The sequence below is a fragment of the Balearica regulorum genome, chromosome 1 (genome assembly GCF_011004875.1).
Source record: "Balearica regulorum gibbericeps isolate bBalReg1 chromosome 1, bBalReg1.pri, whole genome shotgun sequence".
NCBI lineage: Eukaryota > Metazoa > Chordata > Aves > Gruiformes > Gruidae > Balearica > Balearica regulorum.
Window position 1 is genome coordinate 137,726,458 of NC_046184.1, and position 21,417 is coordinate 137,747,874.

General features: G+C 37.2%; 1 protein-coding gene across 8 annotated transcripts in view; it reads right to left on the reverse strand.

Annotated features, from left to right (window-relative positions):
* Positions 1-374: 374 nt before the first annotated feature.
* WWC3 (WWC family member 3) overlaps positions 375-21,417 on the reverse strand; it is a 105,710-nt gene continuing 84,667 nt past the window's right edge. Inside the window, exons 12-23 of one of the 8 annotated variants that reach the window (XM_075776456.1) lie at positions 19,217-19,337; positions 18,331-18,405; positions 17,236-17,322; positions 14,438-14,630; positions 10,191-10,358; positions 9,368-9,519; positions 8,451-8,610; positions 7,101-7,265; positions 5,698-5,790; positions 4,445-4,675; positions 3,564-3,691; positions 375-2,916 (exon numbers count right to left, since the gene is read on the reverse strand). In XM_075776456.1, the coding sequence (XP_075632571.1) occupies positions 2,850-2,916; positions 3,564-3,691; positions 4,445-4,675; positions 5,698-5,790; positions 7,101-7,265; positions 8,451-8,610; positions 9,368-9,519; positions 10,191-10,358; positions 14,438-14,630; positions 17,236-17,322; positions 18,331-18,405; positions 19,217-19,337 (1,640 nt within the window). In that variant the 3' untranslated portion in view covers positions 375-2,849. Of the gene's footprint in view, positions 2,917-3,563; positions 3,692-4,444; positions 4,676-5,697; positions 5,791-7,100; positions 7,266-8,450; positions 8,611-9,367; positions 9,532-10,190; positions 10,359-14,437; positions 14,631-17,235; positions 17,323-18,330; positions 18,406-19,216; positions 19,338-21,417 lie in introns of all 8 variants that reach the window. The other 7 variants (XM_075776516.1, XM_075776508.1, XM_075776499.1 and 4 more) reach the window with 7 other exon arrangements.

The window sequence follows — 21,417 nt, forward strand, 5'->3', positions numbered from 1 at the left end:
CCAAACCAAATCTACAAACTTCTGTTAGAAAAAGAGGCAGTTCAACGTATTGCTAAGTGGAGCTACCCATAAATTCCGGGAATATTCAGCTATGAGCCTCTGATACAGCTGTCAGCTTATCGTGACTGATGAGCACATGGGAGAACATACCTGCCATTCCTTACACTCTGCATCCCTTTTGGGTCTGCAGTGTAACCTCTCTAGGATCTCTGATTTCATGGATTTCCTCTCTTACTTTTATTTGAAAATTGATTGCATTCACCTAAATGACAGTGTTACTCAAAATACAAAATTTCTTTATGAAAGCATCATGAATGGGGCAAATATAATGCACAGAAAAAACGTCTTATATTTTGACATATAACAAAACTCTATTTCTGTTTATGGCAAATTATTTTATTTTGTAGAAGAAATACTTTCAAATAATACAAAAATGACACAATCATACAGAACTGTGACAAAAACAAGAGAGATGAATACTGAATATGATAACTCATTACCACATCACGACAGAACTCATTACAGCAGTCAGAATCACAGACCCACAAGATACGCCGACGACGTCTCACAGCAGTCACTCTTTAAAAACCCCAACTGAACCCCCTGACAGAGAGGCCACCAGACATTGCGCCTTCGTTATACAGTCACAGAACAATTTAGGGTGGAAGGGAGGTCCCTACCCCAAACCCAGCTCAAAGCAGGCCTAGTGCGACCAGGATACTCCAGGCTACGTCCAGTCAAGTCCTCAACCCCTTCATGGACGGAGAGCTCCACCTCTCCGGGCAACCTCTTCCAGTACCTGACCACCCTCATGGGAACATGGTGTTGTCTGTTCTTAGTACACAGCAAGTACTTCTGGTGTCACTGCATGGTAACTTTTGATAAACACTACTACGTAAGGGCCTCCACTGAAAAATGAGACACAAAACTCTGACTAACTGGTCTTCTTGAGTAATGAGCACTGAAAAGCTTGCTGTCCCTAGACTTTTACCCAAACACTTAAAATTTCTTACATGATTTGGTTTTTGTCTGCATAGTTTCTGAATAGGTCTAGTTGCGCCCCAGGAACCCAATAAATACCCATGGAAGCTTACTGGCAAAAACAGACTTCAAGATGGTTAGCATGATAAATGCTAAATACACTTTAATTTCATGTATATCGCTACACGATCGAATCAATTGATGCCTGTAATGTTTATAGGCCATACTAGGAAACGGGATACTACCTTAAAATTAAATGCCTGAGTTAATCATCCTCACTGATTAATGATTTAGGTTTACAATCTTTTTTCCCATTACTTTTTGCCTCAGCTTGGACAAGTAAAAGCAATTCAGTTTCACTGTCAGGTTTTCCTCATTTTTGACAAGGTTAACAGAGTATAAGCTCTTGACACTCACAAAGAACACTTACTTACAAAATCTTTGAAAATATTCTGATGGGCTCTGACAAGTCTGTTTAGTTTTTGGCTGCTGCTGTTTCGATTTCCTGACATACAAAAATCTGGAACCAATTTGACCTTTAGTTAAGAGACAGCATGATCTTCCTTCTAGGAGATTCCAGCAATTTACAAAGTCAGTCTTGTGTTGGGCACCTCTCTTTGTAGGTAATGTATAATTAGAAAAATATGAGAAACTCTATTATAGTAGCTTAGTAAAGAAGTATTTTACATACTTGCAGGATGCAAGGACATAAAACTGGCATTCTCGGGAATTTAGGGTGACAGTCTTTCATTAAAACAGTCACAAGTAAAATTATTTCTTACCAGATTTTAGCTGGTCCAGCTAGCAATCAAGTGAGCTGTACCTTCCAGAATTCTACACCTTCCTCCTAGAAAGCATCACTGGTCAACAGAATTTGCACACAGTAACCTCACAGCACATCCCTTAGGATGAACATGTGTTTAAGCGCCCTTACTTAATGCAGCTGCTTTCTGAAATCAGCATATTTGTACTTTCCTGAATCGGATCAGAATCTTGAAAGCTGTAGAAATCATTACAGAATTCATTTAGCGGTCTTTTCACACAGCTAGCTCACATTGCTCCCTTTTCATTAAACAGCAAAATGAAGACCTGTCACCCTTTTCCTTCCTCCGTTTAAACTGAGAATCTAGTTAAGAATATAAAGATACTTTAGACACAACTGAAATGAAAACAATCTATTAGTGCACAGTAAGAACATGCAAATGAATTCTGCAATGTTTAACATCACTTCTAATCAGTGTTAAACACATTGCAGGTGATAATATTTTGCTATAACACAGACAGTGCTAAAGGATACCATGTACATAATAAGCTACAGAAAATAATGCTGAAAAAAGTGACAATTTTAGAACATAGTATTTTCATTTCAGGTATCAGAAACAAAACCAGCTCAATGGTTCCATCCTACTGTATGACAAATACTGAACAACAAAATTTCAGTCTTAAAATACATCTTAAAGTAGGTATTTTCCTTCAAGGAAAAAAGGCACTATAAATAAATTACACTACAGTGAATTTGCCTGAACTCACTTTGTTTCTGTCTTCCAGCCTTTAAGTCAAATAAAACAGCATAAAAACTGTACACGCTCTTAACAGGATAGTCGATCTTTTATAAAATAAGTTGTCTTCAGAGATGTGAGTTTCACAACAAGGAAAAACCAAGCCTTGTTGCAGTCGCTATTATAAAATATATATGTATATATATATTTATATATATGTTTTTGTTTACTTTTACTTTTTTTACTTTTTTTATTTTTTACAAAACGTGTATATTAGCTTTTGCACTTTTTTTTTTAAAGAAACTTGGCTAATCTAATAACTTCATTAAAATAAAAGCGATAAATACTTCATGTTTACAATGCAACATGTCATACATCATCAGCTGGCAGAGGAGGTATGTTAATCCTTGGTCTTGTAAAAAAAGCTATCTTCTCTCTGTGATCAAAACAAGATAAAAAGGAAATCAATCAAATATATGCCTACTTTTTTTTCCCCAAGAACATGGTTTCTTAACTCTGGTTAGTATTTGTTACTTACATACTGAACTAATGCTTTATTTGAGCACAAGAAACTTAGAAAAACTATTAAACTTCACTGTATACTTCTGGCAACATTCCGTTCAACACAATTAGTATTCGTGAAAATTTAGGTGGAAGCATTACAGAACTCATCCTATACGACTGTTTATAGTCATAGTTTTTAGGGAGAAAATGTTACTAGTAATGTATTACATTAAACAAACGATTTATGCCCACGGGCTTGTGTTGAAGAACTGACAAATCATTTGAACTTAATAGTGACTAGGCTAAGTTGAAAGAATCACCTAAGCTATGTTTGCGCTTGAAGATTTTTATTTTTTTTTTAAATTTCATGTGCTTGAAGAACTCTAACACTGCAATTTTACCTTAGCTTTGGCTCTTTGCACTACAAATAATTCAAAGGAAACTCATGTGTCCAAATCAATATACAGTTAAAAATCACTGGCTATATAGAAGACAGAGAATTTAAGCTAAATGCTTCAGAGATCTTTAACCTCTCTAATGAAGCGTTGCTATGCTATTTCAGTACACATTACCACTTACCTAAAAGTCTGCACCTGAATAGGCTCCTTCTGATTTTGCCCACGCAACTGGTATATTTCTTTTGATGCTTTCTTTAGCATCTTTTCAGCTGCTTGCTCTTGGTGATGTTCAAATTTTGTCTGCCTGGTCTGAGGGAAAAAAAAAAAAAGAATATAATGCTTAAAGCGGTCATGTGAATAAATAAAACACAAGAATAACCAGGTTAAAAATAATGGATTTTTTCCCCACTCACTACAGTAAAACCAGACAAGTACATCGCCTCAAATAGCCGTATCATCTAAGAATTATAAATTCAAAAGACTGACAGTGTTGTTTCATTTCTTAATGCTCTTCAGACAGCTATGTATTAAATTAATGACATTTGCTGCACATAGATCTGTCAAACAAGACCTTAAAATAAATTTAGGCCCACTCTTCGTCTCTGATTATCCAATGACAATTTTGTTTGTTGTGTAGTTTTTGCCACTTTTTGTCTATAACTTTGAGAAAGATCACATACGTAGGGTACATTCCAAATACTTGTAAAAAATGAAATATCAAATCAGCAAAATTGATCTCAAAGATCAGAAGAAAGGAAAATTTGGAAGTTCTAATAATAAATATCTAAACAAACAAAAAAACCCCCAAACCAAACAAAAAAAACCCCTAAACCAAAAGTATCATTGGCAATACTGCCAATTCTTCAGTAATCATCCTCAAATAAATACAGTTTATTAATAATCAGTGCAGTAATTTTTATTGTGCTAACTTCAAGAATATAGAAGCAACATTCATTGTTTGAAGTTCTGTAAAAACAGCTCTTTAGACATCTTGTCACAATCAAGACATTTTGAAACTAGAAGTTTCTGAACACGTTGAGTGCTCATCTCACGTTACCATACCTGCCTTTCTGCTTCCTTCAACAAGTTTCGGAATCGCTCATCCCGAAGGACCCAGTGGGGTAGATCCGTCTGCCCTCTGAGTTGGGCATCTTCCAGACGCTGTCTCAACTCTCTTAAAACACATATCTCCTCGTTCAGCTGTCTCTGTCTAGTTCTGGATGCCTGGAGATCCAGCTCCAGGTCTAAGGATGTCCTTGCCATAAGCTCAGCCAAAGATGATCTGCAGGACTGCTGAGTTATTAGGATTCAAATAAAATGCACAATATATTACTCTCAACATGGTATACTGGTCTGTCTTTAGCTATATATAACATACATTTTCTGTATTTACTTCACACACAAAGTCTTTCTTGACACAAAGTTTTGGAGAGATTATTTATATCCCACAGTGAAAGGCTAATTAGCTGTAGGGGTTTTTTTGTACCATAATCTTTTTCAATTAATGCTTTCTACTACCTCCTTTTACAGTCTCCTTTTGACTTATAAATATTTAAGTTTATGGACTCAACTTTCATGTTATGATGATAATAAAAGGGATGCAATATGAAAAACGTAACAGAGTCATGACATCAGAAAACATTGTACTGAGCAAGATTCCCCTTAAAGGGCTTTATTCAATACTGGTTTTAAGACAGATTCTGAATCAAAATGGGAAGCATGGCTGTCTACTTGCCTACACCAGTAAGAAATTAACTTCTGCTGACCAGGCTAAACTGTATGTAATTTATATGGAAGGCATTAACGCCTTACCTGCCCTTCTCTGCCCGCTTGTTCTGCAGTGTATGGGTTGGCACGGGGGTGAAAGGAGAGCTTAACCTATTCGGTCCTGAATACTCGGGCCTCAAATACTACGGTTTGCTAGGCTGAATGGGAGGGGAGCTGCGTGTTTTATTGTCATGTTCACACCCACTTCTCTGGGCCTGCATCATAAACTAGATTTTTAAAAGATTGAACAAACTTTCCATCTAAATCAATACAAACTCAGTCCCCCCGAAACTAATTTTTGTCTGCGACACTTTTTTTTTTCCTCCTCAATAATTGTTCACAACTGTGTTTCACTTCTCTGTCTACCTTTTAGCTTAAAAAACCCAAACCAAACCCAAAACACACACCCCTCCCCCAATTAGATTATAGAAGCCTTATAAATGTCCTAAAAACATCAGAATGTACCTGTAGACATCTAAAGCTTAGGTATAAAAGTACCAGTGTTCTGGCAACTTAGTGAAAAGTGAAAAACAGTTTCCTAGGTGTACCTGCTTATACCGTAGAGTACGCCTCTCCAATGTATTCCGGACAAAAGGGGATTTCCTTGGCAGAGTTGAACTGTCACTGTCACTGCGATACAGCTGATTAGAAAAGAGATTGAAAATACACGTTGCTTATAAGGTCATCTACATTAAGAAATCTGCCTTTTTTTTTTTTTTTTTGCTTTTGAGATTTATTTTTAAAAATGCACCAAAACTGTTGTTTTAAGCAACTTTTTTTCAGCTTTAGTTATTTATAAAAATTTATATATAATAGTGCTCAAACTGTATAGCTACAATAATTCAAGATAACTTCAAAACCATCAATGTTGTACAGCTAAGTTTCATCAAGCATTCTACTAAATATCCAAAGGGGAGGGGGGAGTTAAAGGCAACAGTATTTCTTCCTAAAGCATTTACTGTCATGGACACAAACAACACAGTCTCCCACTGGTTGTCCCCCTCTGATTTTTAAGTAAATGCAGATTAAGTGAGGGTCTTTAACAATCTTCTTCCTTTTTGCACTATCTTTGTTCTGGTGTGTGAGGGTGTTTTCCTCACATTCCCTATATCATAAACAGATACAGATTCCAGAAATCAAACTGAAGAATTTAAAGGGTCCATAAATGTACTGCATGCAAAGTAAGTAAAAGAGCAAAACCCAGAAGACCTTGATTTAGGAAAAAGAATAAAAGTTTAAAAAGATTACTGCATTTTCACACTCAAGCTCTCAAAAGCTTATGAAAGAGCACAATCAAAGCTACGTGCATTCCACCAATACTGCAAAAAAAATCAATACCCATGTATTGACCTGCAATACCATGAGCCAACTGCTTATAAGCCTTTTGCCATCGAAGACAGCAACCAGAGCTAATGTGAGCTTGAAAATTGTTGCGATGATCCTCAATTCCTTGCACCAGCGCACCCAGGAATCCCAAGTCCCACTGTAACAGGCATCCTATGACTGACATTCATGACAGCAACCACAGTTGTAAGAATATTTATGCAATAATGCTAAGATTACGCCTTCAGTCCCCTGTCCCAAATTTTTAGGTACCTGAAAGTTAAACGTGGCTTCTAAGCTGTTTATACACCACATTAGACAGCATTATACCTCTGTAAAATCAATCACCCTAACGTCTAAGGTTACCAAGAAAAAGAGCTTAATATCTAATTTGTCACAGATTCTTAGATTTTAAATTGAATAAATTCAAGTTTAAACTCTTAAAAAGAACCAGGGGACCTCTTCCCCACTGCAATGTTTAAATTCAAGGAAAGATTATTCATTAGTATTAAAAAGTAGCAATTGTCTCTTATAAATGTAGTAAAGTCTTGAGAAGAAATTATCAAAAATGTACAAAATACTTGTGTGGAGGCCCTCCCCCCACCCCTTCTTTTTAAGCCGTACTCACTCTGCAAACATATTGACTTCGTGCTCCAGGCGAGAAGGTCTGGGAACGAACAATAGTGCTACTGCGAACAAAAGCAGAACCCCGTGGCCTGCGGCTAGTTCTCTCTTTTGGAAGAATAGCAACTTCTTCAGGAAACAGATCCTCAGTGTTAGTTTCCTTATCCACCTAAGATTTCAATGAAGGAAAAAAAAAATATTTTTTCCTTATTTTCTCTCTATCACCAAAAACAATCAGACATTTCAACAGTATCAAAAAGTAAACAATTTGCCCTGCTAGCTAGGTTAGGTTCAAGTTTTAATGAGCACTGAGAACAGAGGATGAATCACCTCATTTTTTTTAAAAAAGTTTTAAAACTAGGTCATTCAAAATTATAAGATTACCTTACAAAAGCCTTTGCTGGAACAGTAACAATTATGAGATGCAATTATAACGTGAATCATAGCTGCAGAGCACAAAGACTGCATTCAGCATTGGCAGTTGGGCATTAACCAAGCTACCGCCTGATCTCCAGCCTCAACAGAAGAAAACTGAGTCACCTTTCAATAAGCAAGGTGATCCTGAAGCAAGGAACCACCTTAAAACTGGAGGAAGTCAAATGAAGAGAAGCAACTCAGCAAAAGGGAACTTAAAGACTGTTGAAACAATGACACAAGAACACTAAAACATTCAGAAATCCAGAAAACACATGCTACTCTAAGAAAGCTTCCAAATTTTAGGATAACTCACTCCTCAATAGGAGGCATGATCTTCCCTAAAGGCAACACAAATGGCTAACGTTCCTCTACTTCAATGAAGTGCGCTGATTTCGGCTTGTTTGGGTTTATGTTCAACGTCTCATATCTTGAACACAAGCGATTTTAAATACATCAGTTTCACCACAATTGTTCTGAAAATTTCGGCTGTATTTGTTTAACACTGAAACAGCAATGCAAGTCTTAAAACATTAAGCTTCTTTCTTCACAATTCCTTCAAAAATTCTTATTTCTAAGAGCACTGGAATTTGATCATGATCTTTTCTGTTACCATTTCAGGTCAACACAAACATCGATACAAGTGCACATTTACAGATTAGATAAAGGCCACAGTAAAAACAGCTTGCCTTTCACTATAAAAACCTAATTCTGTCCAGAAATAATTAGTAAGCTAACAAAAACCCCAGCCCTAGAGGGCATTTTTAACAACTCAAAAGGCACACCGCTGTCATGAAGGCAGTGCTCATACAGGGTTAACGTCATTTCTGATTCTTTTCTCTTCTGATCAATTCAGACTCAAACTCAAGGAGCAGCAGTAACACACTGTGTGTGCCAGGCAGCGTGGCAGTTTCCATACTACAGTGTCTTCTCTCATTACCTTTAGTGGCGGAGGCTGCATTTTTCCAGAACTGTACTGGCCTGCTTGAGTTGCAAACATGTGTCCAGCTAATGAATCCCCACAAAATGGCTCTGGATAAGGAGGACTAGTCTGGGTGCAGTTACTGCATCCACTGTCAACAGATTCTGCTTGCCAACTCCTAAAGTCAGAACATCACAGGATTTTTGTAGGTATTAAAAAAACCCACACAATTATGCATCACTTTTATATATTTCATTATCCAGGTCAGTTTACAATTTTAGAGTATTATTTCTCCAATAAAGCTACAGAATTTTCAAAGGGAGAACATATCCCACTTGCATTTCTGCACATGCAGATAAAGAAATACATTTAATAACACACACCCCCCCCCCCCCCCCAAAAAAAAAAAAAATCACCTTCCCTGATTTTGTTAAAGCATATGTTCTGGTCTTTATAACAATACTAAGAAAGCAATAACAAAAAAACCCAACGCAACTCATGTAACAAACTAGGAATATTATTAATGATGAAAAGGCACTGTAAGAAACCCTGAAATAGTAAGAGCTGTGTTGCATGTTCGCTCCACAAGCATAGCAATGTATGTCTACCTTTGACATCTTCCCATGTCACCACAAAATCTTATTTTTTTTAGTACAGTGCTGTTGAAAACCCATTACACTTGCCTTCCTAGCAAAGACTCTGATATGTTTTCCCACTCTCCAAATTCCAAGTCCTCTAAACTCAGCCAGCCATTCAAATAAGGTTTTCTCCTGTTTGCATATGATCACATAATAACAGAATTTTATACTCGTAATGCTAACAGGGAACAGATCTCAGAATAAGGACCTGCTGTTTCTTCTGCTGTATTTCAGACTATACCCATAGTGTAAATACCACTCGGCTGTTTGATGAGGTATTTAAACTACTATTTTCACCTTTCTGATACGGCTTCTGCCTGATCTTCCTTTCTTTCCATCTCCAGGATTTCCTCCTCTGTGTACTCCAGTTTCACTCTCTCTTCTGCCAACTCTCTCTCAACTGCTTCCAGCTGAGCGGTGGTCCTAGCTAGCAGGGCTGTCACTGCATCCTGAAAGGGAAACTAGACTTCAAATAAAACCATTTGAACAAGCCAATGTAGTTAATGTATATTGTTCAGAGAAAACGAAATAAAAACATAGTCATTGTACACTCCTTAAAAAAAACCAAAACAAACCCAACATCCCCCCCCCAAAAAAAAACCCCTATCCTAAATCTTAATTATCAGTAAGTACATGGCATTCCATGAATGCAACTTCTCACAGAAACCGGGCAGACTTTATCTCACTGTGGAGCATCATCCAGCAAGTTAGGTCAGAAGAGACCTCTGGAGGTCACCTAGTCTGATGTCCTGACCAAAACAGGGACAGCTTCATAGACACATCAAGTTACCCAGGGCCCAGTCACGGGCTGAAAAATCTCCAAGGATGGAAATTGCACCACCTTTCTTGACAGCCTCTTGAAGTGCAGTGGTAGATATTTTTAATGAGTTTTAGTTAGTTGGACTGGAAGTGTGCATACAAATACACACAGAGTAATATTTCAAGCACCTGTCCAGACATGATCTAGCTTTTAATTATTCTTTTGAAATCCAGCTCTTGCCACAAGACCTAAATTTAGCTATCACCTTCTGTGCACCTTGAAAACAAACTGCATCCAAGACAAGATCACAAACAACTACCCAGCAGGTAAAATACACAAATCACTTTTTCAGACCCATACTGTTTTAACTGTAGTTACATTTCCAGAAGACCGGGGAATACTTTCTTCACACTGGTTTTTGTTCTTTGCTCTCTGGGGGTCTGAACCAGTGAAGATCTGAACAGTATACCAGTGAAGCTGCATCTCACCAGAACTCTCTGCATCAGACAGGTTTATCTGAGCAATACCCTGTAAACAACAAGAAGCATTGACCACAGTAAAATAAACAGACACTGCAGGATAGACACCTTCTCATTTAAAAAGTATTTTACTTATAGTGTAAAAAAACCCCACTTTATCAAATACTAAAGGCATCTCTTAAAAAGTTAGTTTTGTTCTGTTGTGTCTAAGACACTGAATTGCTTTGGCTCTTGCTTATTACAAGGAAGGAACAGAGTAGATATTCAATTTTTTTTAAGTTGAAAAATAAAATTCCTATGACTGATGTAGATATGATTGTTACAGCTGACAACTCTTAATATTCTATTTAACAAAACCTCTCAATTACATATCCGATTTCTAAATTTGCTTAGACTGAAATTACTTTAACAACATTACTGTAATCTGCTTTCTTTTGAGAGAATTATGTTCTGAGACACCCTTCCATTCTCTGGTCCTCAGAGGCATCTTCCAAAAGGGGAAAAAATGTCATGTACAACAATTTTTTTTGTTCTGCCTATTTATATCATAAGGTAGTGAAATGTGCCATAAAGCCATTTTTCCACTTTCCAAGTCATCCTTACGTCTCCCAGATTCAGCTGAAAACAGGTTTAACGGAGGCTTCCCATAAAAGTATTTCCAAATGTAGAGTAGCCCTACAACATCAGACAGTGCACATGTAAAATTTTTGAATGGTGTTGACCAATTTTTTTTTGTTTTTTAAAATCAGTTCTCTAACTGGACCTAGAAATGATTTTATATCAGCTAGCCTTTACTGCCTTTGGCTTTATCTGGCTATGGCTACAAGCTGTTCAATTCCATGCTAATCAACCACATGCTAAGACTGTTTTCATTTATATCACTGGAAAAATCACGTAAAAATTGTTTTCATCTCTCACAAAACAAATAGCTGGATGAAATTATTCTGATTGTAAAGGCAGTAGAAAATGTACACAGAAACTGCATTCAACTTTCAGCAGGTAAAGAAACAGTTAATTAGAAAACAATAATAATAATAAAAAAAAAAAATTCATCGTGGTGTTTTTCCAAGATGAATGTTCCCTGGGGCTCTGTTTAAACAGGTGTATAAAGGATGATGAAATGGTTTTTAGACTAACAAAATAATGTCATATTGGGATACATGTTGCTAAGAACATCATTTTATGTCAGTATATTGAAGGCTACATAGATGCCTTTTCTTGTACATATGTAAAACAGAGATGTCTTCTAATTAACTACTTGGTTTGACACAGTGTAAGAAAGAAACATTTATCAAATAAACATTTTCCCACTCTGATGCAAAAGTGTAAAACAGGGTGAGTTTGGTTTTAGAGGTAGAGGGTAAAGCTGATTTCCTGTCATCAATATCAGAAAAAATGACTCTTGAGATGTCTGGCACTGCCCTACGCACTGCATTTATTAAGACACTAAGAAAGCATGCCAAAGAAACTGTTACTAGAAAGCAAATGACTAATTGGGTAGAAAATAACCATCGAACCCAATTAATAATTACCAGTGCTTAAAGGACTAATTAATATTTCACCTCGACCCCAAGATTTGGAGCTCAGTCAAAAGGCTGAAGAAACCAAGGCGGGTCTGCTAGCCATCTGACATGTGCCTGCTCTGATGCATTTGTTAACAACTTGGATGGCAGAATAGTAAAAGCATTTATGAATCAGTGATGTCAAACAGAGGGATTGTAAAATTTATGAGAAAAGGATCATAAAATTTATGAGAAAAGGATCAGAATTTAAAATTATGTTAAAAAAATGGGATGGATGTTCTGAAATAAAAACAAGAAATACAAAAAGACAAATGTTACACTCGAGAAGAAGAATTCTAATAAATTAAGATGGTGAATAATTGGTTGGTCAAGGCTGTAAAAGATCAGAAACTGGGAGCCAAACAGCAATGCCGTGGGATTGCAAGAAAGGCCATTGCATTTCTTTGATGTTTTAACATGAGCTATATATGCTAACCATGGAAAATAACAACTCCCTTATCTCAACATTGATGAGGCCACCAGGGAAGAAATTAGCTGACTTAAGGAAGCACAGTTTCAGAAAGGTGTAGGAAAACAGAAAAAGAACTTTCAGCAAGGCAGGGCACATGAGTAAAAAGGTTGAGGGAATGGAAAGACCATCCCACAAGTTTAGTAGATTTACTTCTCTATGTAAGTGAAGTTTAGAACTAACTGCCTGAATATTTTTTTTTCCATTCCCTGTTATGTACAAAAATGTGTTTAACTTAGGATAAACTCCAGCCTGGCTTTTGCATTTAGGAAAGCATTTAACTGGCATTATCTAATTGAAAAGAAAGCAGTCATTAAAAACTTCAGAAATATACGGATGACCAAATCAATAGAAAAAAAACCTGTAATCTCAGTGGAAGAGATACTGAAAGACAATTATAGAGGCCATCACAGAAGTTCCAAAGAGAGGTAGCAAATGATTTCTCAGTTTGCAAAAACACTTATTTTCAAGTCACAGCAGAAGAGGCCAATGATCATAATGTTTAAATACATACTTCAAAGCATCCACCTTAAGAAACCATGGCAGTTTCTCTCTTTTTGAGTGGCGTTAACTTACCATAAAGTAGGTTACCAACCACTGTAGACAAATATTTCTGACAAAACTACACTAAGACTAAGAAAAGAAAAAACCCCTCCTACCAACATAACCTGAAAGCCTATCATTTTTTTGCTAATTCAGTTATAACAGTTAAAATAAAAGCACCCTAAACTTAGATGCACTTGTGTCAATATAAAGATGCTTTACACTGAAATAGCTATTGAGCGTCGCAGAGGAACAGGCTTTACCAATATAAAGCATTTTACACCAATATATCCAGCCCATTCTTGAGATGCTTTCTCTTTCATTAGGCTGTAGTGCAAAAATGACAAAGCCTCCCACTGCAGACAAGACCTTGGGTACACTTCTGTCAACATTAAAACCACTGTTTATGTAAGATGCTACCTAGTTTTAAAGGTGGACTAACAAACATGCATTCTTGACCAAATTTGCTCAAACAAACACCTCTTATCCATAATCCAGCGTAACAGTGAGATGCCTGTACCTCTAAGATACTTTGATAGGCTTAAAAAACAAAAATAAAATTTCACTAACCAGTTCAAACCCCTCACTGAAATGCCAGCCCACTGACTTCCAAATAGCCAGGACATCAGCCCCAAGGCAGATTTATTTAAGTATGCTTACATTTGAAAATAGCTAAATGAAGTGAACATTTAACTTCAAGCTAACACAGTTAACACATGTAACCTATTTAAACAACTGCTACAGTTATTTGAATGCACCTACATCAGATGTCTCAATAGGTTTACAGTAAAAGGTGTAACAGAAACCTGCCTGGATCACTATTATTCTGCAACAAAGTTAAGACTGATATAACAGTAGTCTTCTTGGACCACTGTTAACAGAGCATCAAGGGGTTTGTATTTATTATCTTTTTATTAGGAATCTATTTTACTGACACTGATTCATCATGCACACGTTATAGTGCCATGCAGAAACAGAGGTCTTGAGCACACTAGTCTAAATGCTGGCAGATTAAGTCTTTGGGGAAAAGTTTAATTTTTACACAACGCTTTCCCTCTTGCACTAAAATTTAGCAATGGCAGATTTTTCAATTTTCCCCAAAGCAGGTATTTGTAAGAAATGCATTAAATAAAAAAAGAATTAACTCCTTATCTACTAAATCCCACAGCAATGAATGTAAATGTTATATCCATTTTTAATACGCCTTTGCAATGCAACAGTTAATTAATAGTACACATAACGTTACTTTCAACACTGCTTAAAATGCTCCCATTTTCAACATTTGCTAACGTTGCTAATTGTTTCCAAGGCTCCATGTAACCTAAAATGCACATATTTCAACTTTTTTAAAATCCCACCTTTCACAGATACTTATGTATTTTTTATTAACACAACCATAATTACATATGCGAACAGACACATTAACATATAACTCTGTTGGCACTTCTTATGGAAAAATAAAGTCTTCACCTTCTCTTTTCAATCTTAAAAATTATTCCTCAAGTAACCCTAGTTTCCCATATCACAGAGCTTTAAAGAAAAAGGATCACTTACCAACAGTTCTTCTTGTTGCTGATGGTCAACTGAACAAACATACAGCTGCAGTGATTTTAATTTCAAAACACTCGAATGCACGGGGATTCGGAAAACTTCATTAAATATTAACGGAGTTTGGAATTCCAAAGCTCTAGAGCAGTAAGTGGTTGGTGTGCCTGACTCAAGTGGTGGCAAATAAACTCTCACATGACTGGGAACAGCAAAATAGACAAATAGCACAGTTAAGAGAACGAAAACTATTTGGCATTTCTCAAAATCAAGTCAAGCAAAAACATCAGTGTAACTTCTACATTAATAATCTGCTCTGGAATCTCTTTGTTACAGAATACTTTGTACTCTCAACACAGAAGAACTGCAAAGCTGATTTGGAAACCCTTCATTTTTCTACTGAAACTAATTTTATTTTTTTTTTAACTTAGTGCTTAAGCAGAGTCACCAAGTGGCAATTGAGATGCTCTGAGGTATCCGAGGCATCTACAATGGGGCTAGCAAATATGACATAGGAATCCTATAGGCTGGATGGGGTTTTAGGCAACCTGGTCTAGTGGAGGGTGTCCCTGGAACTAGATGATCTTTAAGGTCCCTTCCAACTCAAACCATTCTATGCATCTATGGGAGAGCTGAGCCTTCCTGAGCAGCAGCAGCTAGAGACCAGGTGCTGTGCTATGCTATTTCAAATGGAAACACACGCCTATGTTTAGGCGATTGAATTGCCCCATGTCGCTGATCCATTTTTTCCTTCCACCCACTAAGTATACCTTTCTCCTCATCCCTTAAGAAACTCAGCACAAAAAGGACAGCAAAACAAGCCTACAGTCTTTGCATCCACCTGCAATCTTAAACAAATTTAAGTATCTGGTATCATCTCATTTGACACTCCAAGCCAAAAATCAAAATCCGCAACCATTTTGATCTGACATAAGGCAGCAGAGCCACTTAGAAGCATTTCTGTGTTCTCCCTGTCCTGACTGCTCGTCCAGCCTCTGCAATATCCCATTTTTTCCCATACTTTCCCTTGTGCCAGCAAACAGATTCATGCAACTGTGTTGTGAATCCGATTAGAAAACTTATCTGGGTTAAAAAGCTAACCTAGCAAAAATAAGGCTTAAGGATTAAAAAAAACAAAACCAAACCAAAACCCCAACCAAAAAAAAAAAAAAAACCAGCTCAGAGGTTCACTCAAGTTGACTACATGACAGCATAAATCCTTATGCCACCACCAGAGGGTTTGACAGTGACAGGCAAGTAAATGGTTAGAGGACAACTGGAAGAGCTCGCCATGGTGGAGCTGCAGTGCTGCCATGTGGAGCATCAGTTAGCTAGGCAGCTTTACGTGCTGTAAGAAGAGAGCAATCCAACTCCTCCGTTCATCAGCTGCTGCAGGTAACTTCGGCCCCGCTGCCCCCAGTAACTCTGATTCAATGGACGTACAATTGCATGGAGGAATTCATTAAGTTGTCCAAAAGCTTTTTATGGTTTTGTTTGGTAAGATAAACTTCTGGTTTTTTGACTGGTCATTTTGATTTACCCTGCAGCCATGCAACCGATTCCAGCACAAGTGGTTAACAGAGGAGGATGGGGAACAGAACTGCCTTTTTGAGAACTGCTTAGACACCTTGATGACAATGTCCAACAAACCCTCTGGAGTCTTTTTTTACCATGCTTACTCTACTTGACTTTCTTCAGATGACATTTATTTTTCTAATTGCAAGGCAATATGACTGAGTACTAAATATTCACGTTTTTTCCCTATAACAAACCCTCACCCTCACACTGAAAACAAAGCAATCAACTGACACTGATGCGCTCACTGATATGAAGAATTTCCACTAGAGGTTTGCAGAGTTAGCAAAATCAAGCGTTCTCAACAAAGATCAGCTCATTCAGTGAGATGTATGGCAATTTAACAACCCCCACAGAATGACTTACATAACAATACAACAATGTTATCACATCTCCATTTTCCACATTTTTCAAACAACCTCTCCCAGAGATAAAGATCAACAATTTTCAAGAGTGAAATTTCTTTAAAACATGTTAAGATACATATCACTAGATAAGGCTGCATTTTATGGCAACATTGCCATTATTTACGAACCATTTATTAGAATAAACTAAGCAACGTTCTATATAATGTGATATGGAATTTCAAAAAGTAGCACAGGCCAACAAAGATTAAAAAAAATCAGTTGTTTGCACTGATTCTCAGCTAGTATTTGTGTTTAAATTATCTTTGAATGGTGTTTCACAGATATTCAAAGGAGAATTGTAATGGCCACAAAAGCCTGCAATTGTCCTGTTTTGTTTGTTTACATTCTTTTGGTTAAGATAAAGGGCAAGGTGTATCTCTCACTGGTTAATATAGATATTATAGTAGAAATTTGAGAAAAGTACACTAAGCTTATTCTGGGATACATCACAGATAAGCTGTAGAGAAGTTGTACAGGAAATAATATTTTTGGAATACTGCAAATAATGTAGACAGCTTTTGGGCCAGAAGGCACAGGGTGATGGAAGCATGACTTTAATGTTTTTGAACAAACTTTCCTGAACATAACAAACACTTAAAAACATGGGTCATTAGAGACTATGCTTGTTACCTGACCATTATGACAGAGGTTCCATAAAAGGAACACTTTGTGTCCATAAAATTAACCCTATCCTCATGTAAACGAAGACACACCATCTTTTCCAGAAATGGCTTAATTTTGCATGAAAGCAAACAAAGTTATGGTATCTACGATTGTGGCACAAAAAAAAGCAATGATCAGACTATGGGCGAAATTTAAGCTTACATTTTGCAGTTTTCTTTAACAACTAGACTACTGAAGTTCTTCAGCTGTAACACATGGACTAACAGACATTCATTTCCACTGTCATGCCTGGAAAATAAATCTTGTGTTAGTCACCAAACATCAATACTTTGCTTAAGAGATAGAGATGAAAGACCAAAAAGATTTCAAGAATGTAAAAGCACCTTTTGCTGTTAAACAAATCTCTTAAATCACTTTGAATCAAAAGCAATTATAGATATCACACTCTGATAACAGAACATTATTAATAATATTAGCTAAGGTAACAAAGTTATCAGTACTAAGAGAATTAACCATTATTCAATTTAAAAAGAATAATATTCCCTACTGTGACTCTTAATAGTGAACAGGTTTTATAAAATACACTCCTTGGTTTAAACAGTTACACCATACGCGCGAGTGTGTGCATGTGTGCACACGTGTAATGCATCAGTTACATTAGACAAATCAGTCTGCATTATTTTCGTGGGCTAATGAAAATAAATTAAAAATTCACTCTTTCACATCAGCATGGATTTTGAAATGGAACAACAAACCTGGTTGATATTTGAAAATTCTGTCTTGGGAATTAGTTTTCCAAGGGGTAGAGAGAATTCTGGAGGGTTAAGATATGACATCTGGCCTTGCACCGACCTTCCCAAGGCTACTCCCACTGCTAACAATAGCATACCCTAAGCACAGTACTTCAAAGCTGTATTTGTGTGTCTTCACCTGTGACTTTCCTAAGGTAATCCTTCTTTACCTGGCATAAAAAGTCAGACCTCGCACACAGAGATGTATCCATACACTCATTAATGGCCCAGACAATGAAAACATTACTGAAAGAAGTAACAGAGGCCCTTTTATCAGCCAGCATTGAAAGGACACTGAATCAACCGTGGTTAAGGCACATCCCCAGCAGAAATCGGTATGTGATGACTAATCTGTACATCCAGTAAAATTTGGCTTTCAATTCAGAAACTTCTTAAAACTATCCACTGCAGTTAAGTTTATGAAAAAGTTAAAAACCAAAACCAATAAAACTAGTGAGCAATTCCTGCTGAGTTGACAAGGGGAAAGAGGAGTAATGCTACTCACAGAAAACCAACATGTATTTGCGGTTCTTCACTATTGGCAGCATCACCATAAACAGGCTCTTCCAGATCTTCATTCCTGCAGGAACAGAAAGTACTGTAAACTACATACTGACCTAAGCTGTTAAAACATAATGAAATGAACGTTTATTTTGTGATTTATGAATATAGGCAATTGTTTGGTAAAACAGGAGGGACTAGTAATAAAGAAGGGATTATGGTTGGACTCGATGGTCTTAAAGGTCTTTTCCAACCTAAATGATTCTGATTGTATAAGATACCTATTTAAAAAACACATAGAAGTAGTAATTCACAATTTTAAGAAATGAGTTTTTTCAAGATATTTAGGGTAGTTTAATATTTAGTCTGTCTTCCATTTCTCTTCAGTATCCTCAAAATCTTATCTTCTTCCCAGTTACTGTTTATTGTGTTAAAACAATTGCATAAAATAACACGTCTTTACCCATTCTTCAATCACTCGGTCAACCTACATATTTTTACATTTTTGGCAGTTCATATATTTCTTCCTTGCAGTTATACTTTTATCACACGCTACTCAAAATTTTAAGCCACACTGTATAATTTTATTTTGTTATAGATGGTTGAAATAAAGTTACTGATTCACAACCAGTAAGCTGATAAAACTATCTTTCAAGGGAGAAGTATATGGTGTTAAAATGTTAGAGACAATAAAGGGACTTGGCACCTGTGAATATGACAGTGGAACTGCATGTAAAAAGCTTCTTTCCTTTAAAACACACAATCTAATATTTTTATGATACTAAGAATCAGTAATTTTGAAAGCATATTCAGAAATTTACAATGAATTATTTCAGACCGTGCAGTAGAACAGGAATATTTCCAGCTTACTATGCATTTATACACCTGACCTTTTGCTTAAAGCTTCAAACACGCCACTGTCACTAGCCAGTGAATGATCTGAGAGACATGCTGAAACTCGCCTGGCTCTCCTCTCCGATCTTCTTCCACTGTCTCCTCGCAGAGTTACAGCTGTCATGGAGAAAAAGTAAAGACAACATCAGCTCAAGGCAATCTCTTAAAAATTACACAAGAAACAGGTATTGTATCAAAACCAGTGACAAAACAGCTGGCACAGACACAGTTCATTGCTTTTTCATCTAACTTTAATTTAAAAACCTAGAATACAATCGACCAGAGATTTTCTGTGGGAGAATTCAGGAAGGAAGTTTGTGGCTAATTTCTCCCTGACAAGACTAAGTATAAACCAACTGCATTGTTATTAAATGCTTTTCTGGTAGAATAATCCCTCCTGGATAAAGACCTACATTACTTTAACATATGTACACATGATATCCTAAACTTTTAAGATTTACCTACTGAATATACAATAGGCTGAAAACAAACAGAGACTAATTCTTTTAAGAAGTTATCTGATAACACAATGTGAGGGTTTGTTCTCATTTGTTTCCTAATACAAAGTCTCAAAGCATACTGTTTATACGATCGTATAATAGCAGCTTTTATTTACAGTCTGAGAGGCATTATCAAAAAGAACCAGTGCTTTCCAACTCACTCAGACCACTGATTTTTTCAAATTCTTGGTGGATAACTTTTAAAACTGACTGAGGGAGGAGGAAGCAATATTCACCCCCCTCTTCCACCCTTCCCCAAATCACCAGTAACACCATACATAGCAAGTCAGCAATCCTTTTCACATTGGAAGCGTATCAACAAAAATCATGTTATGCATCAGGTTTTGCACAGGCAAGTAGGTATAGCAGCTACCAATCCTTTAAGGTATGTGCATAAGCGGTAATGCTCAAGAATTACATAGGTAAGGTTTCGGCACTTCAATGACAGCTCCTAACTTGAGGTCGTTCTCTTTCGTGTCCTAGAGAGAACCATTCAACAGACTTGTGGAAGCGCGGTTTCTTCAGTGTGCAGTGAAGAACTGTTGCCAACTTTCCCCCCCTTTTGCTTAAGACTCAATGACTGTCCTCAAAGCAGAAAAGCAACGGCAAAGAGGTGCCACTTCAGAGATAGGGAAAGCATCTTATTTGTTTCTACCCATGCTCAGAAACTTAAAACAGACAGCATGGAAGTATTCCCAGTTTTAGCTGACAGCATTTGGAGTGACAGTAGCACTGCACACATCACGCTGGAGGCAAGCACCAGCTGATGTTTACTGCTTACTACCCCTGAACTAAGGATGAAACATGCCTTACTCAAAGTAAGAACTCGTTAAGTATCTCTGTTACATGTTATCTTAAGGCATCAAAAATAAAAGGCTGATGCCTAATCATAAGTTTCCTTCAGCAGAGTGCCAGCCAACAGCCTGAGCTCCACCTGTAGAGCCCAGCTGAGGTACAGACAACTGAGCCACCCCTCTGCATGGGATCCATCTCACCTCCCACTTAAGCGCCACCAGGACAGGACATCAGGACTTGAAACTTGATAAAAAAAAACCCAAGTTAATACAACCATGCCACTGCTGTCAACAGAAGCGTCTGGCTAAGGTTTGCTTTAACACACTGCAGACAGGATGCACTGAACCCAGCAGTCCCGCACCAGCCCAAGGTACATTTCTTTTATAAGGGCACCAACAGCACAAAGTCCCAAAAGATATTCCAAAATCCACAGGGTCCTGTTTGGAGCTAAAGTACCCTGTTTCTGTCCAAGAATGTCCCAAAAAAACCAAAAAAAGATGTCCAATGAACTAGACCAAGCCAGTTCTCTGTCCTTTTGTATCCATAAGTAGCCCTACGCACCTCCCCTTCAAATTCAGTGAAGGACTTGGCCATCTTCAGCTATGTAGTGAATTTATCCGCTGACCAGGGACATCCATACCTGCATCTGTCTCTGTGCCTGGAGAAAGGAGCACCCTTCCCTCCCACTCCCAATTACAGCATCCCATCCTTATTGTACATCACACATCGTGCAGTGTTACTCATTTCATACTCACCACAAATGAGAGCCAAGTTTAAGCTAGTTCACAGAAAGCAAAGAAACTGTATTTGAATCGTGCTCTCCTCCATATCACTTGTACAAAGTGGTGGGCTTGTGGGTTTTTTCTTCTTAAGAACTTTTAATTTGGTGAGCCCACCTCTAA